The sequence below is a fragment of the Bufo gargarizans genome, chromosome 2, assembly GCF_014858855.1.
Source record: "Bufo gargarizans isolate SCDJY-AF-19 chromosome 2, ASM1485885v1, whole genome shotgun sequence".
NCBI classification, from domain to species: Eukaryota; Metazoa; Chordata; class Amphibia; order Anura; family Bufonidae; genus Bufo; species Bufo gargarizans.
The window spans coordinates 46,075,109-46,102,115 of NC_058081.1; the positions used below are offsets into that span (position 1 = coordinate 46,075,109).

Sequence of the window (27,007 nt, forward strand, 5' to 3'; positions counted from 1 at the left end):
GCAGGAGCGCACAGCTTCATTGGTTGCTATGACGCCATGCGCCCGCTGCTGTACGAGTGTATTACTGTACAGCAGCGGGCGCACGGCGTCATAGCAACCAATGACGCCGTTCGCTCCTGCACTCAGCAGGCATCCAGGCCGGTATCTCACGGTCATTGTTCCACGGACGTGTGCATGAGGCTTTACTCTAATGTTTCTCCTGCATTGCTGATAACTTATGTACATCAAATGACACTCTTACCCAGTAGTTTCATGTAGACCTGCAATTTTAACCCTGCCCCTCTGTAGCTCGACTTTCCCTACTGTGTTTCAGGTCAGAACAATGGTGCACCCATGCCTGTTGTAGATGAAAGACAGCTATCGAGACCCAAGAGAAAAACTAGGATATGGATTGCTGAAACAGGACGTAAGGAGATTGTTACATTGATGGATAGCTGAAATGTTCCTCTTATGAGGGATAAAGAGTTACAAGGCAAGCAGGTGACTATGCTTGCATTTGTGTGGGCTGTGAGGTTTAATTTGTCTCTCTTTTATTCTATATAATTATAGGATATCAGCAGACATGAGCCAATCGATTTGTCACATCAAGCAGTGTTCGGCACCTGCTCCGTGGTCTCTCTGAAGCAGAGAACACTCACTATGCCACTTGATTGACAGGGCTGGACATTTCTCACACTGCACTTAAATAGCACTAATAATGCTTTACAGACATTAGCATCACGCTGTCCCCAATGGGGCTCACAATCTAAGGTCCCTAAGGTCTTTGGAGTGTGGGAGGAAACAGGAGTACCTGGAGGAAACCCACACAAACATGGGGAGAACATACAAACTCCATGCCAATGTTGTCTTTGGTCAGATTCAAACCTAGGAGCCCAGCGCTGCAAGGAACCAGTGCTAACCACTGAGCCACCATGCTGCCCACAATCTTGCCCCTCTGCTGATGCTCCGAGTAGGAGCTCAGGTGCAGAGGCTTGGCTTCCAGTTCTGAAGCAGCAACTGCATGCACCGCTACACCTGTGGGTAGCAGCGCATCAACAGTTGCTGCTCCAGTAGTGGAAGCAGAGCATCTGCGCTTGTGCCACTACTTGGAACAGCGGCACAGGCGCAAGATTGCTAGAGAATGTCGAGATATGCGGCCTTGTCAATCAAAGTGGCAGGAGAAGCGGCCTGAGCTTCGGAGACACCCCACGACAGGTGCAGATCCCTTCTTACAAATCAATTCCCTCACCTCTATATATCAGGCTTTTACATTTTTGTAGTGCATTATATTCTAATTCAGTTTGTTAAAAAATACATCATCCAAAGTCACCTGAAGTTAGATTTATTAACCTCAAAACATTAACATTAAAATAACATATGAATGTTAACCAGAAAGCAGTGCAATGTTTTAGTAACTAGATCACTTCACTTCTCACACAGCTAACAAGATCTGATGCAGGAAGAGATCTGTGCAACCGTTGTAGGGTGATCCCCCAAAATTCTATGGTAATTTCCCATTATAAAGGGTCCATATTGGTAGATTCTAATAGAAAAGTTGTAGAACTGAACTAATTCTCTATCTCTGTGTCACTTGTGTTCACAGTTTGTTCCAGTTCATTGGAGTGGCCATTTGTTATGTATTGGTGATTTAAGCAGTTAACTTGGCCAGTCCCTTTCTTACTGGCAATAGGGCAAGGTGTTAAGACTGTGCTGGATCTCTTGAGACTCATGAAACTTCTCTGCATCTTGTACTCCAACATCATATGATTCTGTGGTGGTAGACCTAAACATGCCCTGTGGAAAAACACACACAAAAAACAGTATAGTAATTGCATCATAAGAATAAGGAAAATAACTTTTTTTTGTAATCAATATATTTTCCAAATCTTTACAACTTAGCAATGGACACACAGACAACCCATGTAGCACTGATGGGTGTAGAGGCACTAGGTTGTCTGGTATAGGCTACCCTTCAACAGTACCTTCAGGTAACACAGTGATAGGCAAACTGCGGCTCTCCAGCTGTTGCAAAACTACAACTCCCACCATGCCCTGCTGTAGGCTGAAAGCATGCTGGGAGTCTTTGCATGCTGGGAGTTGTAGTTCTGCAACAGCTGGAGAGCCGCAGTTTGCCTATCACTGAGATAACACCTCACAACTAGGGTTGTTTCAGGTATCGAACTTTCGATATCCAGTCGATACTTTTGTCCCAGTATCGATACGATACCGGGATTTGCCTTTTACCGATATTGGGCTGTGCTACTGCACAGCCCATTATCAGAGAACATGAGCGCGCTGCTCTCAGCGTGTGCCATTTTGTTCCCTCAGCAGCACAGGGAGAAGGAAGCAGTCTCTCCCTCCCCCTGTGCTGCTGCTGCTACCAATGAGACTGCAGAGGGGACTGTGGCCACTGCGCCACCAATGATAACTAATGTTTAATACATTACAAATACAAGCGACAGAAACATTGCCGGCACCCTGCCTCTGACAGGGCGCTGCCATTCGCGGCAATTAACCCCTCAGGTGCCGCACCTGAGGGGTTAACTGCCGCTGATCGCAGCGCCCTGTCAGAGGTCGGGTGCCAGCAATGTGTTTCTGCCGCCGGCTGTATTTGTATATTAAACGTTAATTATCATTGGTGGTGCACTGTGCCCCCTCCCCTTCCACAATATTAAAATCGTTGGTGGCAGTGGTCAGAGTCCCCTCACCTCCTCTCATTAGTGGCAGTTGAAGTTCTGATCGGAGCCCCAGCAGTGTAATCCTGGGGCTCCGATTGGTTACCATGGCAGCCAGGATGCTACTGAAGCCCTGGCTGCCATAGTCAGCTCCCTGCTGCCGTGTGCACAGAGCACAGGGCAGCAGGGACAGTGTAAGATGCTATTCACCCTAATAGAGCTCTATCAGGGTGTAAAGGACAAGGGATTAAAAGATCCCAGGTTCTACCCCTAAGAGGGGGGAAATAGTTATTAAATAAACTGCAAAAAAAGTTACAAAAATACACCAAAATAGTATAAATCACCCCCTTTCTCAATTTTACATATAAAATATATAAACAATAAATATTAAATATCGGCACGTCCGAAAAGCCTTGTGCGGTGAACACTGTAAAAGAAAAAAAAAAGAAAAGAAAAACTGCACAATTTGCAAATTATTATTTTTTGTCACCTTGCCCACCCCCCCCCCCCCCCCAAAAAAAAAAAAAAAAAAATAGGATAGGACAGTTCTATTATGGGCCAGACGTTCCATAAAATGCGGAATGCACGTGGCTTTTTTTGTCGTTTTATTTTTTCCACGTGGTATCGAATGGTATTGTGTATCGCAATACTTTTTTATGGTGTCGAAACCGAATCAAAATTTTGGTATCGAAACAACCCTAATCACAACTACAATTTCATGTCACCACAAGGTGGCAAATTCTATAGGCCTTCTTTTGCTCATGGTTAGGCCGGGGTTTAAAAAGGAAATACCAGATAAATATAATATAGCACATATATTGCATTTCTACTCAGCAATAAAATTATAAATCCCAAATCAGGTAATTGCACAAAAAAGGCAGATTTAAAAAAATTCTATATTTACCACCTACAGTGTATGAAAGAGGTGCCATCAGAAGATGGCTGGCATATGGAGGATCACACTTTAAGCCATTTGCACATGTTAACTATGTATACAGTACCTGAGGATGTTCTCGATGCAGTTTCTCTGCCTGAAGAGCGCATTAATTACTGGTGTTCCCTCTGGCACCAGTGGGGCTTTACAGAGGAAGCTGAGAATGGACAGGATACTGTGAAATGTTTGGAAGTCTTGGTCTTTTTCAGTGCAAAATGTTATCCTTTGACAGAGGTCAGTGAGCATCACAAGGTCTAGGATAATTGGACTAGCAAGAAGTGAGTCCTGAAAATAAAATTGGGAGATCAAAAGAATTGGTAAATGCTTTAAAAAGAACTATTAGGAAAATGGAAAATATAATTATGAATTAGAGAAAACTCCGCAAAACAATAGAAAGACTATAAGCCTGTCTGTAGTGACTGAAAATGCACTACAAAAGATAGGTAAAGCAATTGCTGTTTCTGCAAATCCTGCCCAGTGGTAAAAAGGTTTTCCCTCCATGCTTGTAAATATTATACTGCTAGCATATGACACTGATATCAATTTTTAGGGGTGGTCTACAGATCCATGGATTAAAACAGGACAACGCCTACTTTTACAACAGGGCAGAATTAGGCCTCTTGCACACCAACGTATTTTCTTTCCGTTTCAATTTATTTGCGGACCGTATGTGGAACCATTCATTTCAATGAGTCTGCAAAAAAATATGAATTTACTCCGTGTGCATTCTGTTTCTGTTCCGCAAATAAATTTAACATGTCCTATTATTGTCCGCATCACGGACAAGGATAGTACTGTTCTATTAGGGGTCAGCTGTTCCGTTCCGCAAAATACGGAATGCACATGGTGTAAAGTAGAACTGGCTTAGTTGCCTATAATAACCAATCAGATTCCACCTTTCATTTTGGATAGCTCCCTTGGGAAATGAAAAGAGGAATCTGATTGGTTGCTATGGGAAACTGTATCCATGTACCAAAAGGCGTCCATCAACCATCGTCCCTGGAGAAATTAATAACTTCCTGCAGTCAAATAAACGTCCTTCTCTCACCAAAGACCAAGCTAACCAATTAGATGACCCCATTACTGCACAGGAAGTTATCTATGCTGTTAAAGGCATCAAAAAGAACAAAGCACCTGGTCCCAATGGCTTTGAAGGCGAATATTACCAGACATTTATGGAAGAGCTTACACCACATTTGAACAATGTTTTAAATTTAGCCAGACTTAAAAGACAATTTCCAGACGAAATGCTCAAAGCCACCATCATTACTCTTCCAAAGCCTTGGAAAGCGCCCACTGACCCAGCAAATTTTAGGCCAATTTTTCTGCTTAAAAGCTCATGCACACGACCATGCCATTTTTTGCAGTCCGCGGAACGGAACAGGAAGCCCATTGTAGAAATGCCTATTCTTGTCCGCGAAACAGACAAGAATAGGACATGCCTCCAAATTTTTGCAGGGCCTTGGAATGGAGCAACGGATCTTTTGCGGACCCATTGAAATGAATTGATTCCGTATACGGAATCAAAATACGGCCCGTATACGGAACGCAAAAAAATGTTTGTGTGCATAAGACCTAAGGCCTCTTGCACACAAAAGTTTTTTTTTCCGTTTAAGTTCCGTTTTTTGCGTTCCGTATACGGACCATATACGGATCATATACAGAACCATTCAGTTCAATGGATCTGCAAAAAAAAGGAAGGTACTCCATATGCCTTCCGTTTAAAAATTCAGTTCAAAGATAGGACATGTTCTATTATTGTCCGCATAACAGACAAGGATAGCACTGTTCTATCAGGGCCAGCGGTTCCGTTCCGCAAAAAAATGAAAAAGGCATACGGTCGTGTGCAAGAGGCCTAATGCAGATGTAAAGCTATATACAAAAGTGTTAGCAAACAGATTATTGCCGATCTTGCCAAGTCTCGCTAATGGAGACCAAGTAGGGTTTACCAAGGGAAGGAAGGCAGGCTCCAAATGGGACAAAAAGGCTTATCAACCTTATCCATTGGGCTGACAAAAAACGTTTACCTTCTGTGCTTCTCTCGTTAGACGGAGAGAAATCGTTTGACAGGGTTAATTGGGAATACGCCTTCACTACTCTCAGTAATTTTGGGTTCGGGAAATCCATTATTAGCGCGATACGTGCATTATGTTCCAACCCATCTACGCATGTGTTAGTTAAAGGTATTATCTCCAAACTAATCACCATTACTAATTATAAGGTTGCCCACTTTCCCCCCTAATATTTACTCTAGAGATGGTGAGGAAACACTTCTCCATAGCTTGAGCAATAGTATCTCAAGAACATAAAATATATCTTTTTGCGGATGATGTAATACTCCTCCTATCAAATTCAATGTCACGGCTGTTTAAGGGTAACAAGAGCATACTGTCACAATGGGGAGTGGGGGAATCCCCCCATCGCGCAATGTCCTGCTACCGGGCTGCAATGCACGGGAAATGGAGCTGGTCACCTCCTAAAACTTCCCTCAACCGGCCCTAGTCTCCTAGCCGTATGAGCCCCCTTCAAAGGTAAGGGGACTCATACCCACGTGCCTAGAAGTCTAAGTATCCCTGCATTGCCCTACAGCTGATGACAGGGCAGAGAACACCTGTTATCCAGGACACGGATAACAGGCGTCTCCAGAGGCCCAGTAGCTGGCAGGATGCAAAACTATAAACAGTACGGCAGGTAAATAGCACAACACAACAAACGCTATCAACTCTTACCTGCAGCAGCCGAAGAAGGAAGGACGGCACCAATGACAACCCGGACCTCCCTGCGGCTACGAGAAGCATGGAGGTTCCAGGCTGGGGAGCACACAGTCTTGCATATTGCTTAAACCCCTCCAGTGAAACATACACACACCAAAAGTGACACGTCAAGCAGCCATGCTGGTAACAACATCACAAATACCAAACATAGCACACCACACAAGACATACCACAAAACAATAGAGGAAGGGTACAGGAAACGGACACAAATAATAAACAATGACAACTAAGGGTGGCTCACACAGCGTGACACATTCAGCCAGAGAGCAGAGCTCCAACACAGACTGACAAGCAAACTCAACTGACCTCAGGCTCCACCACCCCAACATAAAAGGAGGCCTGAGGTCACACCCACTCAGACACACCCAGTGGACACACACTAGGAAGGAAGTTAACCCTTCCAGCACAACAGGAAAAGGGAAAACATCAACTTAAAGGAGAAGTGCACACAAACAAACAACACCCTGTGCACACCAATAAAAGGCACACCTATAGGAGAGGTTGCCAGGTGCAACCGCATGCCTACCGCAGCAAGCTGCCTATCACCACTCAGGCAGCACTGCTGCCACATATCCAATGTTGCCAGCGGCAACCACAGGTGAGGCAACAAACTATAGCCCTCACCTGTGATTGACAACAACACCTAGACCGCAGGCAACTGCATGCGGCCACAAGAGTCACGACCAATGACCAAGGGTCGTGACACATACACAGTAAAAAGAGCTACTGACCGGACCCAAACTAGGGAAGAGAAAGGGTGACCCCTGTCAGACCCTCAACACTCTCCCTATGCTGCTAAAGCACATGCCCGGATCCATGTGGTGGAACGAGGCATGCCCGCGTGCCTAAGACTGATGAGCCCTGTAACCCCTACAATAGTGGAAGGGGCACGGCCACCGATGCCCTGCTCAGAATATGGAGGGAACCGTGGCCACCTCAGATCCAGTCAGAAAATCACCAGGTACACAACAATGTCTGCACACTTAGCTGATGGAGCTGCAGCTGCAGAGAAGACGGATCCAAGGGCCGCTGGCAATATCCGGAGTGCTTGCAGCAACAGAACACAGGTCCAGAGAACTAATAGCTTAACAAGTGAAGATACTCAAGGCAGAGCTACAACTGAAAAGAGAAATATAATCCACGCCCTGCAATAGGAGGAGGGGTGATTTAAAGGCAGGGAAATCAAACGCAGGAGGAACAGCTGGGAGTAAAGACCTCATCACAGGGGTGGAGAAACAGAACAGTGAGAACACCTCCAAACTCTAAATGACATCATCACAGGGGTGGAGACACAGAGCTGTGAGAACGTCTCAAAGCTCTGGTAGTGACATTCGAGTTCTTTGCTTAAAACCGTAGAAGAAGTGCTTTGTCTCTTTAGCAAGGTTTCTTATTATAAGGTCAATGTCCACAAATCACAAAAGTTAGCTATACAACTACCACACAAAGAAAAACTACTCATCTCTGAACATTTCCCATACTATTGAGCAACCTCCTCCATTCCCTATTTAGACATTCAGCTCACTCTCTCAACTTCGCAGTTGGTGAAGGCAAAATCCCTCCCTCTTTCCTGTCAAAGCTCTTACAGAAGAACTGGACAGGCCGTCGAAACATGAGATCAGCTGGATGGGCAGGATAGTTCTGTACAAAATGTTGATTCTACCACGCATTCGCCATGTCTTCCGCACGCTACCTATCTCTATGCCGCGCTTGATCTTCCTCTCTCTCCGCTCCCAGATGACCTCTTTCGTCTGGCAGAGGAAGAGACAGAGATTGGCGTACCACCTGATGACTAAAGCTAAACAAAATGGAGGCATGGGTCTAGCATGGATAAACCAAACATTGGGCAGAAGAGCACAGCCAAAAGTTATGGCCTGATATTGAGGCAAAGATGACTGGGGTGACACGTCTAAATACTATATTGGGCCTACCCACCTACATTTATTTATGCTCTAAAGTGGTGCCCCCACTGGTAATAGCATCCTTGAATACATGGAGGACGGGGTGCTCCACTGTTGAAGGAACAGAACCTAGAATCAAAGTATGAGTTGGGATGGATGCATTAAAGGCGTACATGTCAGATCTTTCTATTGACAGATGGGCAAGTAGTCAAATAGCATTCCTATCAGATATTTACAGGGACGAGAAGTTGATGACATTTCAACAAATTCAGGAAGCATTTCAGTTACCTGGTACTGAACAGCACACATATTATTAGTGGCATCGTTCCTTGCATCTGGAATGCCATTGAAAATTGATACCCCTACTGTCATGAATGATCTACTTAGACATGGAGGGGGATTGAAAAGGAAGGGAGTGAAACAGCTCTATTCTTCAGTGACACATAATACTATCTTCCACAAACACATGCCAATGGTAGCAGGACCTCTCTATAAAACTATCAGAGGCAGTCTGACAAAAAGCCATACATTGGGCACACTCATCTACAAAGTGCGCTACACATTGGGAACAATACTGCAAACTGTTATTATTGTGGTATTACACTCCAGAGTGATTGGCACTTATATATCCCAACGCTTCACAACAATGTGGCTCTTTGCTCCACATATTCTGTGACTGTCCAAAAATGAAACCCTTTTGGCAGTCAATTACCAAGCTTCTCCAACAAATGAACCCTGTACTCGCTCATTGACCACCAGAAACACCCCTTTTGTTAATCAACATTGAGGCTTTTCCACGCCAGGTCAGTACCATTATGTGTCATGTATTGCATTCCTCAAAACTTGCTATTGCCAGATATTGGAAGTCTCAAACAATACCCTCTATAACAGAAGTTAAATCTACTGTAATAGCTACATATGTGAAAAGGTTCTAGCTCGCCAAAGTGGTTTTCTAAACACCTTCCATCCTAAGTGGTCACAGTGGATAGCATTACATCCAGATCTGAAGGTACCTTAACCCACCTAGCTCTGATTATAAGACCTACTCAAGGGCATGGATACTATAGCTTGAAAGCATAGCATATTCAGGTCAACGTTGGACTTGGGGTAAACGCCTTCTCGATATCTCTTTGAGCACAATCTGGGAAACACTTTCTTGTAGCCTAAATGGGTTTGTACCTTGTATATAAGTACATATGTATACAAATATGATTCTTGCTTTCAGTATAAAGGTATAACGCTATTACTACCGAATTACATTGTAACTTAGTATGATAATGTTACTCTTATCTAGTAGTAGAGGTGAGTATGCAGAATGTAATGTACCATGACCTTTATTATAATTTGTACAAGCATATACATATCTGTACTGATGTTTATATCAAAACCCAATAAAAAATATTTAATAAAAAATAATTGAATCAATCTCCATATCACACTAACCCCTTGGGTATACTCTTCATTGGGAACATTATATACCATTGCACCTTGACTTACATGATCATTGCAGCTTGACCTACATGATGTGTCACACCAGTACCTCTTTAGGGTCGCTTAAAGGGTTATTCCCAAAGTCCAAAGTCAATTTGCATAAAACCTTGTTTCAATACTGTACAGAGCGAGTGCTCCATACAGTATTAGAATGTATTGGCTCTGATGAGCCGAAGTTATTACTTCCCGAAGTCTCGCGAAACTTCGCATAATACCTTCAGAAATTGATTTATACTGTAAAAAAACATTTCCCGAACTCGGGTTTGGCTCCAAGTGGTACCTTGGATCTGAACCCAAGTCTTTTTACAGTATAGTAAATAAATTTCTAAAGTTATTATGCAAAGTATCACGAGACTTCGCGAAGTAATAACTTTGGCTCATCGGAGCCAATACATTCTAATACTGTACAGAGCGCTCGCTCCGTACAGTATTGAAACAAAGTTTTATGCGAATTGACTTCTGATGTTTCATCCGAAGTCAATTTGCTCATCCCTAATTCTCATCTCAAACATTGGGAGCATATCTGTCACGATCAGTGTGCGGGAAAAACTCCACACGAAACAAAAGAGGGAAGGGGAACCGTAACTAGGCCTGGAAACTAGGGAAGGAACAGGTCACCTCCTAAACAACCCTAATCTGGGGCCCTAACTACCTATCAATATGAACAGACCTTGAAGGTAGGAATATTAATAGGCTGGATACCAAGGCCCTTGTATCCTTATAAGGCCCTGAAATGAGGTTAGGACCAGAGACAACCCATTCCTCCCCAGATGGACGAATGGAAGTCTCTGTCTCAAGTCCAGATACAAACAGGGAATATAACAAACATAAAACAATAAGAAAAGACCAGACTTATCTGAAAGTAGAAAACTGGCAACTCCAGAAGCACCACAGAGTACAACCGACCAGCTAGTTAGAAGGCAGGAAGAAAATCTATAAACCGGACCTCCAAGAGTGAGAGGCAACTACTTATGGGAAAAGTAAATTACAAACAACAGACACAATAAGATCCACAGTGAACTTGTCAATTTAACCCACGAGTTGCCAGTCTCTCTGATCTCCTAGTACCTGCCACAATATCTCTAGGATGGACCCAGCAAAGTCCTAGAGGGCGCACTGCACATGCGCAGCAGTCTCTATTCATTCCTACGAGAGCACCGAAAATAGCCGAGCATTGGCACAGCTATTTCCGTCAGCCCCAAGGAATTGAATGGAACGGTGGCTGCACTTGCGCAGGGTGCCTCCCATTCATTTCAATGGGAATTCCGCTTGGCTATTTTTGGCACTCCTATAGGAATGAATGTAAGGTGCATGTGCGCCCTCCAAGACTTTGCAGGCTCTGTTCTAAGTATAGGTGCGCGTCCCAGAGATGGGACCTGCAGGGACATTGTGGGCATATACTAGCAATATGCGCTCAATGTCTGAGAAGGGAATAACTCTTTAACCCCTCTTATATCATTTGTTCCTTTATTTTTCCACGCATGGCATTTTATACATAGTTATCTGTAGTCTTAGTAACCTTGATGAGTCCCAGCATGCGCATCAGACTATTGTAATATCATTGTATTATGCTCACATTATGTGCAAATAGATTTTCTGTCCATTTTTTCCAAGTATATTTCTATATTTTGTCATTAAAGGCCTCTTAATTATTAGGCTTGAAACGTTGCACTGTTTGTGATGCACATATCGGCTGGATGAAATAAATTAATTCAGTTGCAGGTGTGCTACCTCATATTGGACTATAGATACATATATATTACTCTTTTTTCTTAAAAGGCTACTAAACCTAGAATCCAAACACAGAAAAAGTACAACCAACAAAATGGGGAACATCATTTCCTTATATGTCTTTGTACATTGTTCTCTCCGGCTGCAGTTATGCCTTCTCCCCCTCCCTCTCCTCCTTTGATGCTAGTGCACATGAGACAGGAAGTTTAGTAGGAGGGGTCGGGATTTAGTTGGTTGGAATTTTTGTTCAAAGGAATCTCCTAGTTACTAATAGTAACTAAAATAGATTTGGTAACTGCACCACTCATAGAACATAAAGCTGAATAGCTAACTAATCTGTCTAGTCTTCCTTTTAATGAATAATTGTACAGATTTGCTAATCAGCAGCTTTGGAAAGCTGGGTAGCATGTGGAGGTATGCTGGAAATCAAACTCACGGTTGTCCTGATATTATACTTATGGATATAGGGCAGGGGTGCACGCATGTGGATGCGGCCTTCCATATCATTCTGTGTGGCCTCCAACCATCTGGTGACAGACATGTATGTCTATGTCTTGTGGTTGATCACATGCATTTTTCATGTATTCTCCCATTAGATGTGAATCCTGGAGGCATAACCAGACATTTATAGTATATACTGTATGTACAGGGGTGTGGAATTCCTATCGCCCGACGCCCTGGACATGCAGTTCCGGGCGCCGGGCAGGTAGTTTGTGCAGGCAGCTTAGCCCTGCGGGCAAGTAGCAGGGCTAGGGCTGCGCCGTGCCCTGGAAGATTGTTTTACCGGGCCGCGGCAGTACAGAGGAGCGGAGACGTCCGTGATAGGTTAATGCTCTATGACACACTGTTGCCAGGGGCAGCCCTAGAGACTGTAGCCCTGGTGGACTGGCTGGTACCAGAGAGCGCGCAGACTTAGGGCTCATGTTCCGGTAAAATTCAAAGAGCTCTGTCCGGTGCCCTCAGCGGGAGTATGAGGCGGCTACGGGCAGCAGGTAACCAGTCAGACTGTGGCGAGTTGGACAGGGGGCAGACAGTGTGCATCACTGAGTGTCGTTCCGTGATCTGCCCTGCCAATGTCGCACCTCACATCTGTGATCCATCCATTACATGGGGGATGGGGATATGTGCGAGCCTCGGCTGGGGGAGAGGAGTTAGTGCAGGGGAGGCAGATCGGGAGCACAGGTAGCGGCGCTGCACTCGCTGACAAGTGGAGGGAGGACAATCAGCCCATCGTCCTCCTGCTGTACACAGCTGGGGACATGATGGGGCTGCGGGCAGCGTAACATCCCGGGGTACCAAGTGCTGCCAGGTCCATGCACTGCCGGCTCTGAGGCGGTAAATGATGCGCTCTGCACTAAGTTTGTAATGTCTGCCTGCTACAGCACGGCCATGAACCAAGGGGGGGAGCTGCATACCTGCTGCTGTCATTAGGCCGGAGCTCCTGCTAGCCACAACTGGTGGCCATTCCTGCACCGTGCTCCATCCCTGCAGTTACCATTCGGCCACTTCTTAGTTCTGTCCCTTTCTAGGAAAGCTGGGCGACAGCCTGTATACCACACAGAAAGCTGGGTGGCAGCTCCTAGGAGAGCTGTGTGGTATACAGGCTGTCTGTCACCCAGCTTTCCTGGTCTCCTGAGGAGAATATATCTCAGTATAGGAAGATTTAGATACGTTATCATATGATTCACCCATTCAGGAGTCTTGGAAAGCCGGGTTGCAGCTCCTATGAGAACTAAGACTACTGAATGGCCAAATCATCTGATGACTTCTCTATATGTTCCCGTACTGAGATATATTCTCCTCAGTGACGTCACAGCGCAGGGATTATACATACAGTGACGTCACAGCGCAGGGATTAGACGTACAGTGACGACACAGCGCAGGGATTAGACGTACAGTGACGACACAGCGCAGGGATTAGACGTACAGTGACGACACAGCGCAGGGATTAGACGTACAGTGACGACACAGCGCAGGGATTAGACGTACAGTGACGTCACAGCGCAGGGATTAGACGTACAGTGACGTCACAGCGCAGGGATTAGACATACAGTGACGTCACAGCGCAGGGATTAGACATACAGTGACGTCACAGCGCAGGGATTAGACATACAGTGACGTCACAGCGCAGGGATTAGACATACAGTGACGTCACAGCGCAGGGATTAGACATACAGTGACGTCACAGCGCAGGGATTAGACATACAGTGACGTCACAGCGCAGGGATTAGACATACAGTGACGTCACAGCGCAGGGATTAGACATACAGTGACGTCACAGCGCAGGGATTAGACATACAGTGACGTCACAGCGCAGGGATTAGACATACAGTGACGTCACAGCGCAGGGATTAGACATAGTGACGTCACAGCGCAGGGATTAGACATACAGTGACGTCACAGCGCAGGGATTAGACATAGTGACGTCACAGCGCAGGGATTAGACATAGTGACGTCACAGCGCAGGGATTAGACATACAGTGACATCACAGCGCAGGGATTAGACATACAGTGACATCACAGTGTCATGTGTTATTTTTGTAGCTGAAAATAAGGCTTTTTTAGCTGGCTCCTAGATTCCAAGGAAATGTGTCAAGCCCTGCCATAAGGTCACCTATTATTAATCTGAGGTACATGGTGCTATTACATTAGTACCCCCCCATGTACCTCACATTTAAAGTAAGTGGCCCCAAGCACCTCAAAAAATAATGGGCTGACCAGCACCCCTAAGCCCAGCCCACCCACTAAGCCCCACCCCACCCGGTCCCTGGGAAAATTGTCGTCCGTGAAACTGGTCCTTGGTGCAAAAAAGGTTGGGGACCACTGTATTAAAAGGGATTCACTGGCCCAGTATGGCATGTACATTAAAGGGATTCACTGGCCCAGTATGGCATGTACATTAAAGGGATTCACTTAAATATGGTTTTGATTTAAAATTACTTTTTCTATCAGGACAAGTAGATTGTCATGAGGGACAAGTAGATTGAGACCCCGCTTTAGTCCTTCGACAAGTAGTTTTTTTAAAAATTTCCACACCCCTGTATGTACAATATGCAATAAATACAGTATATCAGTCGGTAATACCCCTTTAACTTTTTTTTTCGGCCCTTGGGATTCCTTCCGTCTGACAATGTGGTCCCCAACCAGAAAAGGTTGTGTACCCCTGATATAGGGGGTCATTTATTACGGTCGTAAAGGGGATTTGCAGCCAAATCTGCGACTTTTCCCCGCTCATGTCACTTTTCTGAGGTGGCGGAAGTGTGGGCGGGCTGATAGGCCCGTCTGATTCATAATTTTCTACACCTGTTTTTGGAGTAGAAAACTACTTATATCTACACTAGCAAGGGAGTTGGCGTAGATTTAAAGGGAACCTATCAGCACCAAAATGGATCATAAACCGCCAGCAGTACCTTAAAGCTGTTAACATCCGGCTTCTAATGATGTTCTTGTGTAAGATGTCTGAGGCGCATGATCGCTGTAAAACAACTTTTCTTTCCCCACAGGTCGTATGCAAATGAGGCTTCCTTGCTTCGAGTCTAGGTAAGCACGCCCCCTAACCGTCCCCTCTTTTGTTAGATTGACAGCCTGCAGCGCGGCTGGGATGGCACAAGTCTTGCGCATGCGCAGTGCGCCACTGAAACCCGGCTAACAGTGGCAGCTGGAGACAGGATCGCGCCTTACCAGCTGCCACTTACATGCGCGAGACTTGTGAGATCCCGGCCACAATCTAACAAAAGAATGGACAATTAGGGGGCATGCTTACCTGTACTCGAAGCAAGGAAGCTCACGCAAGATTTTATCTGTAGGGGCGTTTCTTCAGTGGAGCTGATTAGCTTGACTCAGAAAAAATATGACTGTAAGATATGAGTCTTTTCTGTTAATTAGCATAAAAGGCGGTAAGGCGTTATAGGGCGATAAAATAGGACAAGTTAGTCCTGAGATTATGGATCGATCGCTGGGAACTATTAGGGTAAACAAGCATTAAGGTACATCTGGTTTTATATGTCAGAACATGGTGACAGGTTCCCTTTAAGCAAGTCGCATGGCTGCTGGTAAAGCACAGGCACCTATACATAACATAGGTGCATCAAATGGCATGGAGACTGGCATCTAAATTACCAGTCTTAGTCATTGTGTTTACAGAATGGCCCTGATTTATCATGCCTTCACTCAGAATTATGTCTTCAAAAAGATGCAAATTAGGTCTTTTTTCATGCAAAAATGTGCTACTTTTTGCAGGTTTACACCACTCCAGTTTTGAAATGTGAGTGGAAAAGTGGGTGAGGTGAGGTTAGCTATGCTAATGAGTTCATTCCAGGTTTATCATTGAGACTTTTTTCAAAAAAAGTCACAAAAAAGTTGCAATCTCACTCCAAGAGGAGAGTGGAGTAGGAAAACTGGAGTACCTTTTCTAGACAGAAGTGTTAAAGGGGTTCTGCAGTTTTTTTAAACTGATGAATATCCTCTGTATAGATCATCAGCATCTGATCGGCGGGGGTCCGAAACCCGGGACCCCAGCCGACCAGCTGTTTGAGAAGGCAGCGGCGCTGCCAGTAGCACTGCGGCCTTCTCGCTGTTTACCGCAGGCCCAGTTATGTCACGACTAGTATCAATGGCCTGGGTGGGGCTAAGATCTGTTCACTTGAATGGAGCTTAGCCGCGCCCAGGCCAGTGACACTAGTCGTGACGACACTGGGCCTGCGGTAAACAGCGAGAAGGCCGCGGCACTACTGCCTTCTCAAACAGCTGATCGGCAGGGGTCCCAGGTGTCGCACCCCCGTCGATCAGATGCTGATGATCTATCGAGAGGATAGATTATTAGTTTAAAAAAACTGCAGGACCCCTTTAAGTTTAAGGGCTCATGCACAGAGTTGTTGCCCAGCCACGCCCATATTACAGCCAGCAAACATTAACTTGAATAGATCTGCATTCCAGAAGGTGGAAACATGTTCTTTATTTTTTGCGGTACGGACAGATCACAGACCCTTTCAAGTTCAATGGGTCTGTATCTGTCTGCGGCAGCTGCATGGATGGTGCTTGTGCATTCGGGACTCATTTCCCTAATGCACTGAACGGGCGGCACATGTTCGTGTGCATGAACCCTAAAGATAAGACAAATTTATCAAATAGCATGAGTCATTTGATACATGTGGCATAAAATAAGCCAAGGCAGGTTGACTCAAGCAAAACTGACTTCAAATATTCCCCTTATGATAAATTCACCCAATATATGTAGCAAGTGTGGCCTCCATTATTATATCTCTGTAGCGGTTGTTACCCAGCTTTCTTAGATGCTGAATAACAAATCTGCTTAGTTATGTAGTGATAAATCCCCTTATAGCTAGACCTTACTCCTAAATAGTGCCATAGCTAGGCAGATTTGCCTTGTGGGGTCCCAGGGAAGCTGGGTTAATTGTTATTTTATGCACAGTATGTACAGTTCCACAAAATTTGTAATCCACAAGTCAAATTTGTCTAGACAGACAGTGAGGAGTCCCTCCTGGCTATATAGGCAAACTTGACATTCAGGCACGTGGGAAAGATGGGTGGCACTTTCTGTAGTGTCAGTGTCTTGGTACTGTCAAGTATCCCTGCACACATACACGGGGAAGTTTTGTAAGAAGTTACTGACCAGAACTGGTCTCCAGCCAAAGATGGAGAGGCAGAGAGGAATGAGCCACTTCACTGACTGCAGGATACTTGTTTAAAGGGGTTGTGTCATCTCAGACAATGGGGGCATATCACTGGGACCCGCACCTACATCGAGAACGGAGCCCTCCTTTCATTTCTATGGGTATGCTGAAAATAGCCTTGTGCTTCCATTGACTTCTATGGGGAGAGCGATTGGTGGTGGCCAGACCTATGTCCTCCAGCCACCACGTTGTCAGGCTCCATTTGGGAAATAGGTGCAGGTCCCAGCTGTGTGACCAGCACCTATCAGACAACGGGGTCATATCCTAGTAATATGCTCCCATTGTCTGAGATGAGACAACCCCTTTAAATGCTTTCTGCAGCAGTTTGCAGATGTCCATGAAGAAAGAAAAGACTAACTTTCCTGACCAGGTTATATTTATTTTTATTGTTTGTTTTTCAGTGTTTAGTGTCCCTTTAAAGGGAGTGTTTCAGCAGTTTAAACCCTGTATACTGCTGACAGCACTACACAGGTGACAAAAAAAGCAAGGCAAACATAATGCTCTAGCATCCAATCAGGACACAGGTACAGAGGTCACTTCTATCACAGGGGTGAGGCTAGTATTCAGTACAGATAGCTCAGGGCACACCAAATGAAAGGACTTCCTCCAGAGCGCTTGCCCATGGCTCCAGTAGGACTAAAGACTATTTCTTGAGCGAGACCGAGTACAAACTCCCTATAACCTATGTAATATTGATATATTGCAAAGCGACTGGAAGAACACAACATACACCATATCGGTTTAATTATAATAAAGGTCAAAAAAATAATAATATATAAGTACCTCACAAGTGTTGTGAATAACAATGGTGCTGGTTCCCCCCATCATGATTTCAGATGTATACTCATCCATTGCTCTTTTACTGTCTCCCACATATGGGACATATTTAATAACCACCTAGAAACAGACAAAGCACATGGTGTATTATAAAAAGCACGCAACACACTGCATAAGGTAGCTTCTGGGCTCAAGAATCAAATAAAGAAATGGACATAATGGAAATACTACAGAAAACCTTCCAAGGCTAAAAAGTCAAATAACAAGGCTAGATCAGCTTGTTATCTGACTTGGAGAAGGTATACTTCCTACCTTTCATCCCTACTTTCTGAGAGCTGTAAGATTTTATTTTTCTGCTGACTTATTTTGTCAGGATGACTTGTATTTTCCAATTACTGAGAACCAGTAATCATTGCAGCACAGGCCTTGAAAAGAGTCAAATCTACCAGAGAAGAGTCAGAGTCAGTCCCCACCCATCTGCTGATGGTCAGTTCTCTTCTAGGGAGAAAAGTAAGGAGAAGACTGTCAATCATCAGCAGATGGGTGGGGAGTGCAGGAGATTAGGAATAACCAGGACTCTTCTCAGGGAGATCTGACTCTTTTCAAGGCCTGGGCTGCAATGATTATGATGCTGGTTCTCAGTAACCACTTACTTTTAGCTCATGAATGACACATCGCTGAATAAAGGGTTTATGTCACTACTTTGTGTTGTTCTCAGCGAGTTCAGCATACAATTGATGACAGGTTCTTTAATAATAATTAATTATAAAAAATAAATAAAATAAAATAATTTTATTAGTCTTCAGTACACAGCAGACCGGTGAGCCATTTTTAGGCCTCCAGCTGCTAAAGCAAGTGCAATTTCATCCTGGGGGTAATGGGCCGACAGTGGCATCTAAAGGGTTAAGAGTCAGGGACTGGAGTAATAGCCATGGTAGGAGGAGCCCAAATATATCACAGCAGACTCTCACTCTGGATGGATCCTATGCTGTACGTTTATGGTATGGTGCTGAACTATTCACTTACCATGGCATAATTGTATGTCATGGTGTTCAAAGGGATTTCTATACAGTTGTAGAGAGGAGAAAAAAAGATGACAGATCTTCTGAACAAAGATACTCACACAGTGATCAGGCTTCTCATTTGGTCCATATAAAATAGGGTTTGACTGAACCATGTCATCCACCACATTGCTTTTGGAGATCTCCTTTGAGCGGAATTGCTGAGGCGCAGAAAGGTTCCTGCCATCGTTGTTACCCAGGTGGTTATAGCTCACTATGGACACCGTCTGTAAGTATTGATAGGAAAGAGACATAGAATAGTTGCACTTTTTTTATACAACAATGCTCTTCCACATGCAATAAGCCAACTCATTTTAAAGGCATGTTTGTTTTAGTACGGGTGTTTTCGCACGCAGCGAAACCCATGATGTGTATTTTTTTATTCTCATTTTGGGGAAAAGGGAGTGATTTGAATTTTTATATTTTATTTTATAGTAACAAGCAATCATTAGATTGCTATTGTCATAGACTCCAATGCATTAGCATTATGCATTTTAATGTCAGTGCTATACTGAGACTGCCCTGCTGGAAAACACTCAAGGCCTACACAAGGTCCCTGTCTTTACGCAAATCAGCACCCCGCAATCGCCTTTACGGGGTGCTGATGGGAGACAAAGGGAGTCCGCTCCCTCTGTCACTGCTTACATGCGGAGGTCCGGACTGGTAGAGCAGGAACACGGCTTTCATGTAAGAGCTGAGCCCCCTGCTTTCTGCTGCTGACCTGTACAGCGTTTAGACTGAGTCACTGTGAAAAGGCAGTGGCCCAGCCTAAGGCCCCTTAGTGACCGCTGTAAAAAGAAGTATGGGTGGTCACTAAAGGGTTAAAATCCAATGATGATCACAGGAATGTCTACCCGAGCTTTTGCCGTGCAATGAATGTCCATTTCTCTACCATAAGCCGTCTCCAAAGGCGTTTCAGAGAATTTGGCAGTACGTCCAACCGGCCTCACAACCGCAGACCACGTGTAACCACACCAGCCCAGGGCCTCCACATCCAGCATGTTCACCTCAATGATCGTCTGAGAACAGCCACCCGGACAGCTGCAGCAACAATCGGTTTGCATAACCAAACAATTTCTGCACAAACTGTCAGAAACCATCTCACAGGGAAGCTCATCTGCATGCATGTCGTCCTCATCGGGGTCCGGACCTGACTGCAGTTCGTCATCGTAACCAACTTGAGTGGGCAAATGCTCACATTCAATGCTATATGGCATGTTGGAGAAGCAATCTGTTCACGGATAAGTCCCGGTTTTCACTGTTCAGGGCAGATAGCAGACAGCGTGTGTGGTGTTGTGTGGGTGAGTGGTTTGCTGACATCAACGTTGTGGATCGAGTGGCCCATGGTGGCGGTAGGGTTATGGTATGGGCAGGCGTATGTTATGGACAACGAACACAGGTGCATTTTATTGATGGCATTTTGAATGCACAGAGATACCGCAACGAGATCCTGAGGCTGATTGATCCACGACCATCACCTCATGTTGCAGCATGATCATGCACAGACCCATATTACAAGTATCTGTAAACAATTCCTGGAAGCTGAAAACATCCCAGTTCTTGAATTGTCAGCATACTCACCGGACATGTCACCCATTGAGCATGCTATTGAAGAGGAGTGGACCAACATTCCACAGGCCACAATCAACAACCTGATCAACTCTATGCGACGGAGATTTGTTGCACTGCATGAGGCAAATGGTGGCTACACCAGATACAGGCTGGTTTTCTGAAGCCCCCCCCCCCCCCCCCCCCCCCACACACAGCTATGAGGTGGGATGGATTATCTCGGCAAAGGTGAAGTGCTCATTAGCACAGATTTAGACAGATTTGTGAACAATATTTGTTATGAGAGTAATGGGTCTTTTGTGCTTCAGATCTTTGAGTTTAGCTCATGCAAAATGGGAGCAAAACTGAAAATTAGACAACACATCACAAAAAATATGTTAGGCATAAAATCATAATTTTAAACAGGTCATTTTCTTATGACACATTCTCGTATAAGATACCATAAATGTTTTTGAACACATTACCTTCAATCCAGCACTGACAAGAAAATCCACAAGAACGGACTTAATCTTGGTTTGCCCAGATTTAAAGTCATCTCCACCAATAAATACAGAGCGCCTCACAGCCAATTCAATTGCTCCAGGAACAAATGTGTTTTGAGGAGAGCCATTGATATAGGCACAGCCTTCTAAGATGCTGGCCACTGCAAACATTGTGGAAGGAGAAACTTCAAGTCCAAGCTGTGCAAGTAAAGAGGTCAGAATTAAACATACGTTTGCCAGAAACTATACGCGAAAATCTTATATGGAAATTGTACATCAAATGTAACGCATGTTATAATATTCATATGGCACACAGAGTGTGGACGTTAGAGGACAGTCATTCTGTGACATTACTGTGCCCATTATGAATTATTTTAGCACATCTTTAGGCACATGTTTGGTCCGCATCCTATCTGCAGCTTTTGAGTATTGGATGCGGACAAAACACATTCAGTTCAATAGGGGTGCAAAAAAATGCAGACAGCACATCATGTACTGTTCACATCATGTCCGTTCTGCAGTCCTGCAAAGAAATATAAAGCATGTCCTTATTCTTGTACATTTTGCAGAGAAAAATAGGCATTGCTACAATGGGTTTGAAAAAAAAACAAAACAAAAAAAAACATACTGTCGTCTGAATGCACCCTTATGTAATAATTGATACATAAAAATCTAAATTGTTAGAGGGGAAAATTCAGCTTTAGCTTTTCATGTTCTAGAGCAAAAGTGGCGTCATTTGTATAAAGCTCATGAACCAACACTGTAGCAATACAATAATCTTTTAATAAGTCATGTGAGGAGTTCAGAGGTCTGTGCTGAGAACAATACTGCTGATGAAACCTGAACCTTAGAAAGGAAAGGCAGGGAGAGTGACACGCATGGTGTCACCACTGACAGCCAACCAGATATGTGAAGCTACAAGGTGATGGGGAGGAACTAGTCTGCTTACATATGCTCTCCCCCTCCCACCCTCATACATAGAAGAGGGATTTTCTATTCGCACACACAGCAACCATTAGAACATATGCTTCTAGCTTGCAACTGATGGGGCAGCTACTAGAAGCTATTCCACCTAAAACAATTACTAGATTAAGACCTAGTTTACACAAATGTTTTTTTTTTTGCGAGTGTACGGGCCGTTTTTTGTGGTCCATATATACGGAACCATTCATTTCAGTGGTTCTGCAAAAAAAAAAAAAAGACGGAATGTACTCCGTATGCATTCAGTTTCCATATTTCCGTTCCGTTAAAAGATAGAACATGTCCTATATTTGGCTGCAAATCACGTTCCATGGCTCCATTCAAGTCAATGGGTCCGCAAAAAATACGGAACACATACGGAAATGCATCCGTATGTCTTCCGTACCTGTTCCGTTTTTTCAAACGGAAAGGAAATGGAAACACAACGGAACTCAAAAACGGATCCATGAAAAACGGACCGCAAAAAACTATAAAAGCCATACGTTTGTGTGAACTAGGCCTAAATCTATTTCATGGCCACCTTTAGTAGCTGCATTTTTTATTTTTTTTGTGTGTGCCATCCCTGGTGTCTTCATTACCCACTAAACTTATCTTTCATGACAGATATGTTTTTGTTTTGCTTGTATTGTTTTTATCACACACACATATCTACATATATATATATATATATGTGACAAGGCAGCACTCCGGACTTAAAAAAGTGAACCCCATTATTACACCAACCGTTGACAAAGGCTCCATTGAGAGAGCAGAAACATTGCATTTGGTGTAATAAAGGGATTTACTTTTTTAAGTCTGGAGTTCTGCCTTGTCACTTATCTACATTATCGTTTGGGGATTCATCATCCAGGATTCATACAAGGATTTAGCACCTGGCAGTGTAAGAGTGCTGCTATTTTTTTTATATATTGTGTGTGTGTGTGTGTGTGTGTGAGGTTAAAATGTGAGGTTTCTGTTATGTCAAAAAATGAGACAAAGATAAATCATTTCAGAACTTTTTCCACCTTTAATGTGACCTATAAACTGTACAACTCAATTGAAAAACAAACTGAAATATTTTAGGTAAAGGGAAGAAAAAAAATCTAAAAATAAAATATGGTTGCATAAACTAAAACTTTGTTGAAGCACCTTTTGATTTAATTACAGCACTCAGTCTTTCTGGGTATGAGTCTATCAGCATGGCACATTTTGACTTGGCAAGATTTGCCCACTTCTCTTTGCAAAAACACTCCAAATCTGTCAGATTGTGAGGGCATCTCCTGTGCACAGCCCTCTTCAGATAACCCCACAGATTTTCAATCAGATTCAGGTCTGGGCTCTGGCTGGGCCATTCCAAAACTTTAATTTTCTTCTGGTGAAGCCATTCCTTTGTTGATTTGGATGTATGCTTTGGGTCGTTGTCATGCTGAAAGATGAAGTTCCTCTTCATGTTCAGCTTTCTAGCAGAAGCCTGAAGGTTTTGTGCCAATATTGACTGGTATTTGGAACTGTTCATAATTCCCTCTAGCTTAACTAAGGCCCCAGTTCCAGCTGAAGAAAACCAGCGCCAAAGCATGATGCTGCCAACACCATGCTTCACCGTGGGTATGGTGTTCTTTTGGTGATGTGCAGTGTTGTTTTTGCACCAAACATATCTTTTGGAATTATGGACAAAAAGTTCCACCTTGGTTTCAACAGAGCATAAACACCTTTTCCCACATGCTTTTGGGAAACTTCAGATGTGTTTTTGCAAAATGTAGCCTGGCTTGGATGTTTTTCTTCGTAAGAAAAGGCTTTCATCTTTCCACTCTACCCCATAGCCCAGACATATAAGGAATACGGGAGATTGTTGTCACATGTACCACACAGCTAGTACTTGCCAAATATTCCGGCAACTCCTTTAATATTGCTGTAGGCCTCTTCATACATTTTGGAGGGACGTCCAGTTCTTGGTAATGTCACTGTTGTGCCATATTTTCTCCACTTGATGACTGTCTTCACTGTGTTCCATGCTATATCTAATGCCTTGAAAATTCTTTTGTACCCTTCTCCTGACTGATACTTTTTAACAATGAGATCCCTCTGATGCTTTGGAAGCTCTCTGTGGACCATGGCTTTTGCTATTGGGATGTGACTAAGAAAATTTCAGGAAAGACCAACTAGAGCAGCTGAACTTTATTTGGGGTTAATCAGAGGCACTTTAAATGATTGCAGGTGTATGCCGACTCTTAACATAATTTTGAATGTGATTGCTTAATTCTGAACACAGCTACATCCCCAGTTATAAGAGGGAGTGCACACTTAGGGTACTTTCACACTTGCGTTTTTCTTTTCCGGCATAGAGTTCCGTCACAGGGGCTCTATACCGGAAAATAACTGATCAGGCATATCCCCATGCATTCTGAATGGAGAGTAATCCGTTCAGTTTGCATCAGGATGTCTTCAGTTCAGTCGTTTTGACTGATCAGGCAAAAGAGAAAACCGTAGCATGCTACGGTTTTATCTCCGGCGAAAAAAACTGAAGACTTGCCTGAATGCCGGATCCGGCATTTTTTTCCATAGGAATGTATTAGTGCCGGATCCGGCATTCAAAATACCGGAATGCCGGATCCGTCCTTCCGGTCTGCGCATGCGCAGACCTTTAAAAATGAAAAAAAAAAAAAAAAAACAGATCCGTTTTGCCTGATGACACCGGAAAAACGGATCCGGTATTGCAATGCATTTTTCTGACTGATCAGGCATTTTTCTGACTGATCAGGATCCTGATCAGTCAGAAAAATGCCTGATCAGTCAGAAAAAATGACATCCGTTTGCATACAGTTTGCCTGATCAGGCAGTCAGTTCAGGCAACGGAACTGCCTGCCGGAATCAAGCAACGCAAGTGTGAAAGTACCCTTATGCAACCACATTATTTTTGTTTTTTTGTTTTCTTCCCTCCACCTAAAAGATTTCAGTTTGTTTTTCAATTGAGTTGTACAGTTTATAGGTCACATTAAAGATGCAAAAAGTTCTGAAATTATTTATCTTTGTCTCATTTTTTTACATCACAGAAACCTGACATTTTAACAGGGGTGTGTAGACTTTTTATATCCACTGTATAAATATACACTGCGTGTCCAAAGTCGGCACCTGGATTTAACTAAGCAAATAGTTATGAGCCTCGTATTGGATAATTACTGCATGGGCGATTAACTTTCAGCTGGCAATAAGTTATTTAACCCCAACTGGTACAATGAGTTGCTTCTCATTTCTTAAAGAACCATGTCGAAAGACACATCTCGTGGTCGTGGAAAAGATGTTAGTCTGAGAAGGGACAAATCATTGGCATGCATTAAGCAGAGAAAACATCTAAGGAGATTTCAGAAACTACTTAAATTGGGTTAAGAACTGTCCAACGCATTATTAAAAACTGGAAGTATAGTGGGGACCCATCGTATTCGAGGAAGAAATGTGGCGGGGAAAAAATGCTGAATGATCGTGATCGCTGATCACTTAAGCGTTTGGTGAAATCAAATCGGAAAAAAACAACAGTAGAACTCAGGGTTATGTTTAATAGTGAACGTAAAAGCATTTCCACAGGCACAATGCGAAGGGAACTCAAGGGATTGGCACTGAACAGCTGTGTAGCCATGAGACTAATCAGTGAGGCAAACCAGAAAAAAAGGCTTCAATTTGCTAGGGAGCATAAAGATTGGACTCTGGAGCAATGGAAGAAGGTCATGTGGTCTGATGAGTCCAGATTTACCCTGTTCCAGAGTGATGGGCGCATCAGGGTAAGAAGAGAAGCAGATAAAGTGATGCACCCATCATGTACAAGCCTGTGGGGGCAGTGCTATGATCTGGGGTTGCTGCAGTTGGTCAGGTCTAGGTTCAGCAAAAGTATGTGCTCCAAGAATGAGGTCAGCTGACTACCTGAACATACTGAATGACCAGGCTATTCCATCAATTGATTTTTTATTCCGTGATGGCACATTCCAAGATGACAATGCCAGGATTCATCGGGCTCAAATTGTGAAAGAGTGGTTCAGGGAGCATGAGACATAATTTTTACACAAGGATTGGCCACCACAGAGTCCAGACCTTAACCCCATTGAGAATCTTTGGGATGTGCTGGAGAAGGCTTTGCGCAGCAGTCAGACTCTACCATCATCAATGCAAGATCTTGGTAAGAAATGAATGCAACACTGGATGGAAATAAATCTTGTGACATTGCAGAAGTTTATCGAAACAATGCCACAGTGAATGCGTGCCATAATCAAAGCTAAAGGCGGTCCACCGAAATATTAGTGTGTGTGACCTTTTTTTTTTTTCTCTTGGTGGCGACTTTTTTTGGGGACAGGCAGTGTATATCTCTCGACCGCTCTCAGCCACTCTTTAAGGGCTCATACAAACGACCGTATGTATTTAGCGGTCCGCAAAAAATACGGGTGATATCAGTGTGCATTCCGTATTTTGCAGAACGAAACAGCTGGCCCCTAATAGAACAGTGCTACCCTTGTCCTTAATGTGGACAATAATAGGACAAGTTCCATTTTTTTGTGGAACGGACATATGGACATACAGAAACTGAATGCACATGGAGTAACTTGTTTTTTTGCAAACCCATTGAAATAAAAAGTTGCGCATACGGTCTGCAAAAAAAAAACGGAACGGACACGGAAAGAAAAAAGAAAATACATTTGTGTGCATGAGCCCTAACAAATGTTTGTGATGTTTTTACAAAGTTAGGTGTTGTAAGATGCTTAGTCAGAATGACCTTTGCCCAAGAGACTCACAACGGCACTCACCTCAATGGCTTTCAGCAAGTTATCAGCAGTATCATTAACCCCGGGGATCACATCACAAAACCTTTCTGTATTTGCAGTCCACAATACAATCACTTTGTCCACTCCACTGGTTCTCTTGAAATGTTGGATATCTTCCCGAATTTTCTGGACCTACATATAAGTTGACAAAAAGTGTCTAAATGACTGTAAAGGTTTG

General features: G+C 43.8%; 1 protein-coding gene across 2 annotated transcripts in view; it reads right to left on the reverse strand.

Annotated features, from left to right (window-relative positions):
* Positions 1 to 1,305: 1,305 nt before the first annotated feature.
* Positions 1,306 to 27,007, reverse strand: part of ISYNA1 (inositol-3-phosphate synthase 1) — a 114,167-nt gene continuing 88,465 nt past the window's right edge. For both annotated transcript variants that reach the window (XM_044278871.1, XM_044278870.1), the window contains exons 6-11: positions 26,812 to 26,961; positions 21,047 to 21,262; positions 19,076 to 19,240; positions 17,959 to 18,072; positions 3,656 to 3,873; positions 1,306 to 1,773 (exon numbers count right to left, since the gene is read on the reverse strand). In XM_044278871.1, the coding sequence (XP_044134806.1) occupies positions 1,548 to 1,773; positions 3,656 to 3,873; positions 17,959 to 18,072; positions 19,076 to 19,240; positions 21,047 to 21,262; positions 26,812 to 26,961 (1,089 nt within the window). In that variant the 3' untranslated portion in view covers positions 1,306 to 1,547. The remainder of the gene's footprint in view (positions 1,774 to 3,655; positions 3,874 to 17,958; positions 18,073 to 19,075; positions 19,241 to 21,046; positions 21,263 to 26,811; positions 26,962 to 27,007) is intronic.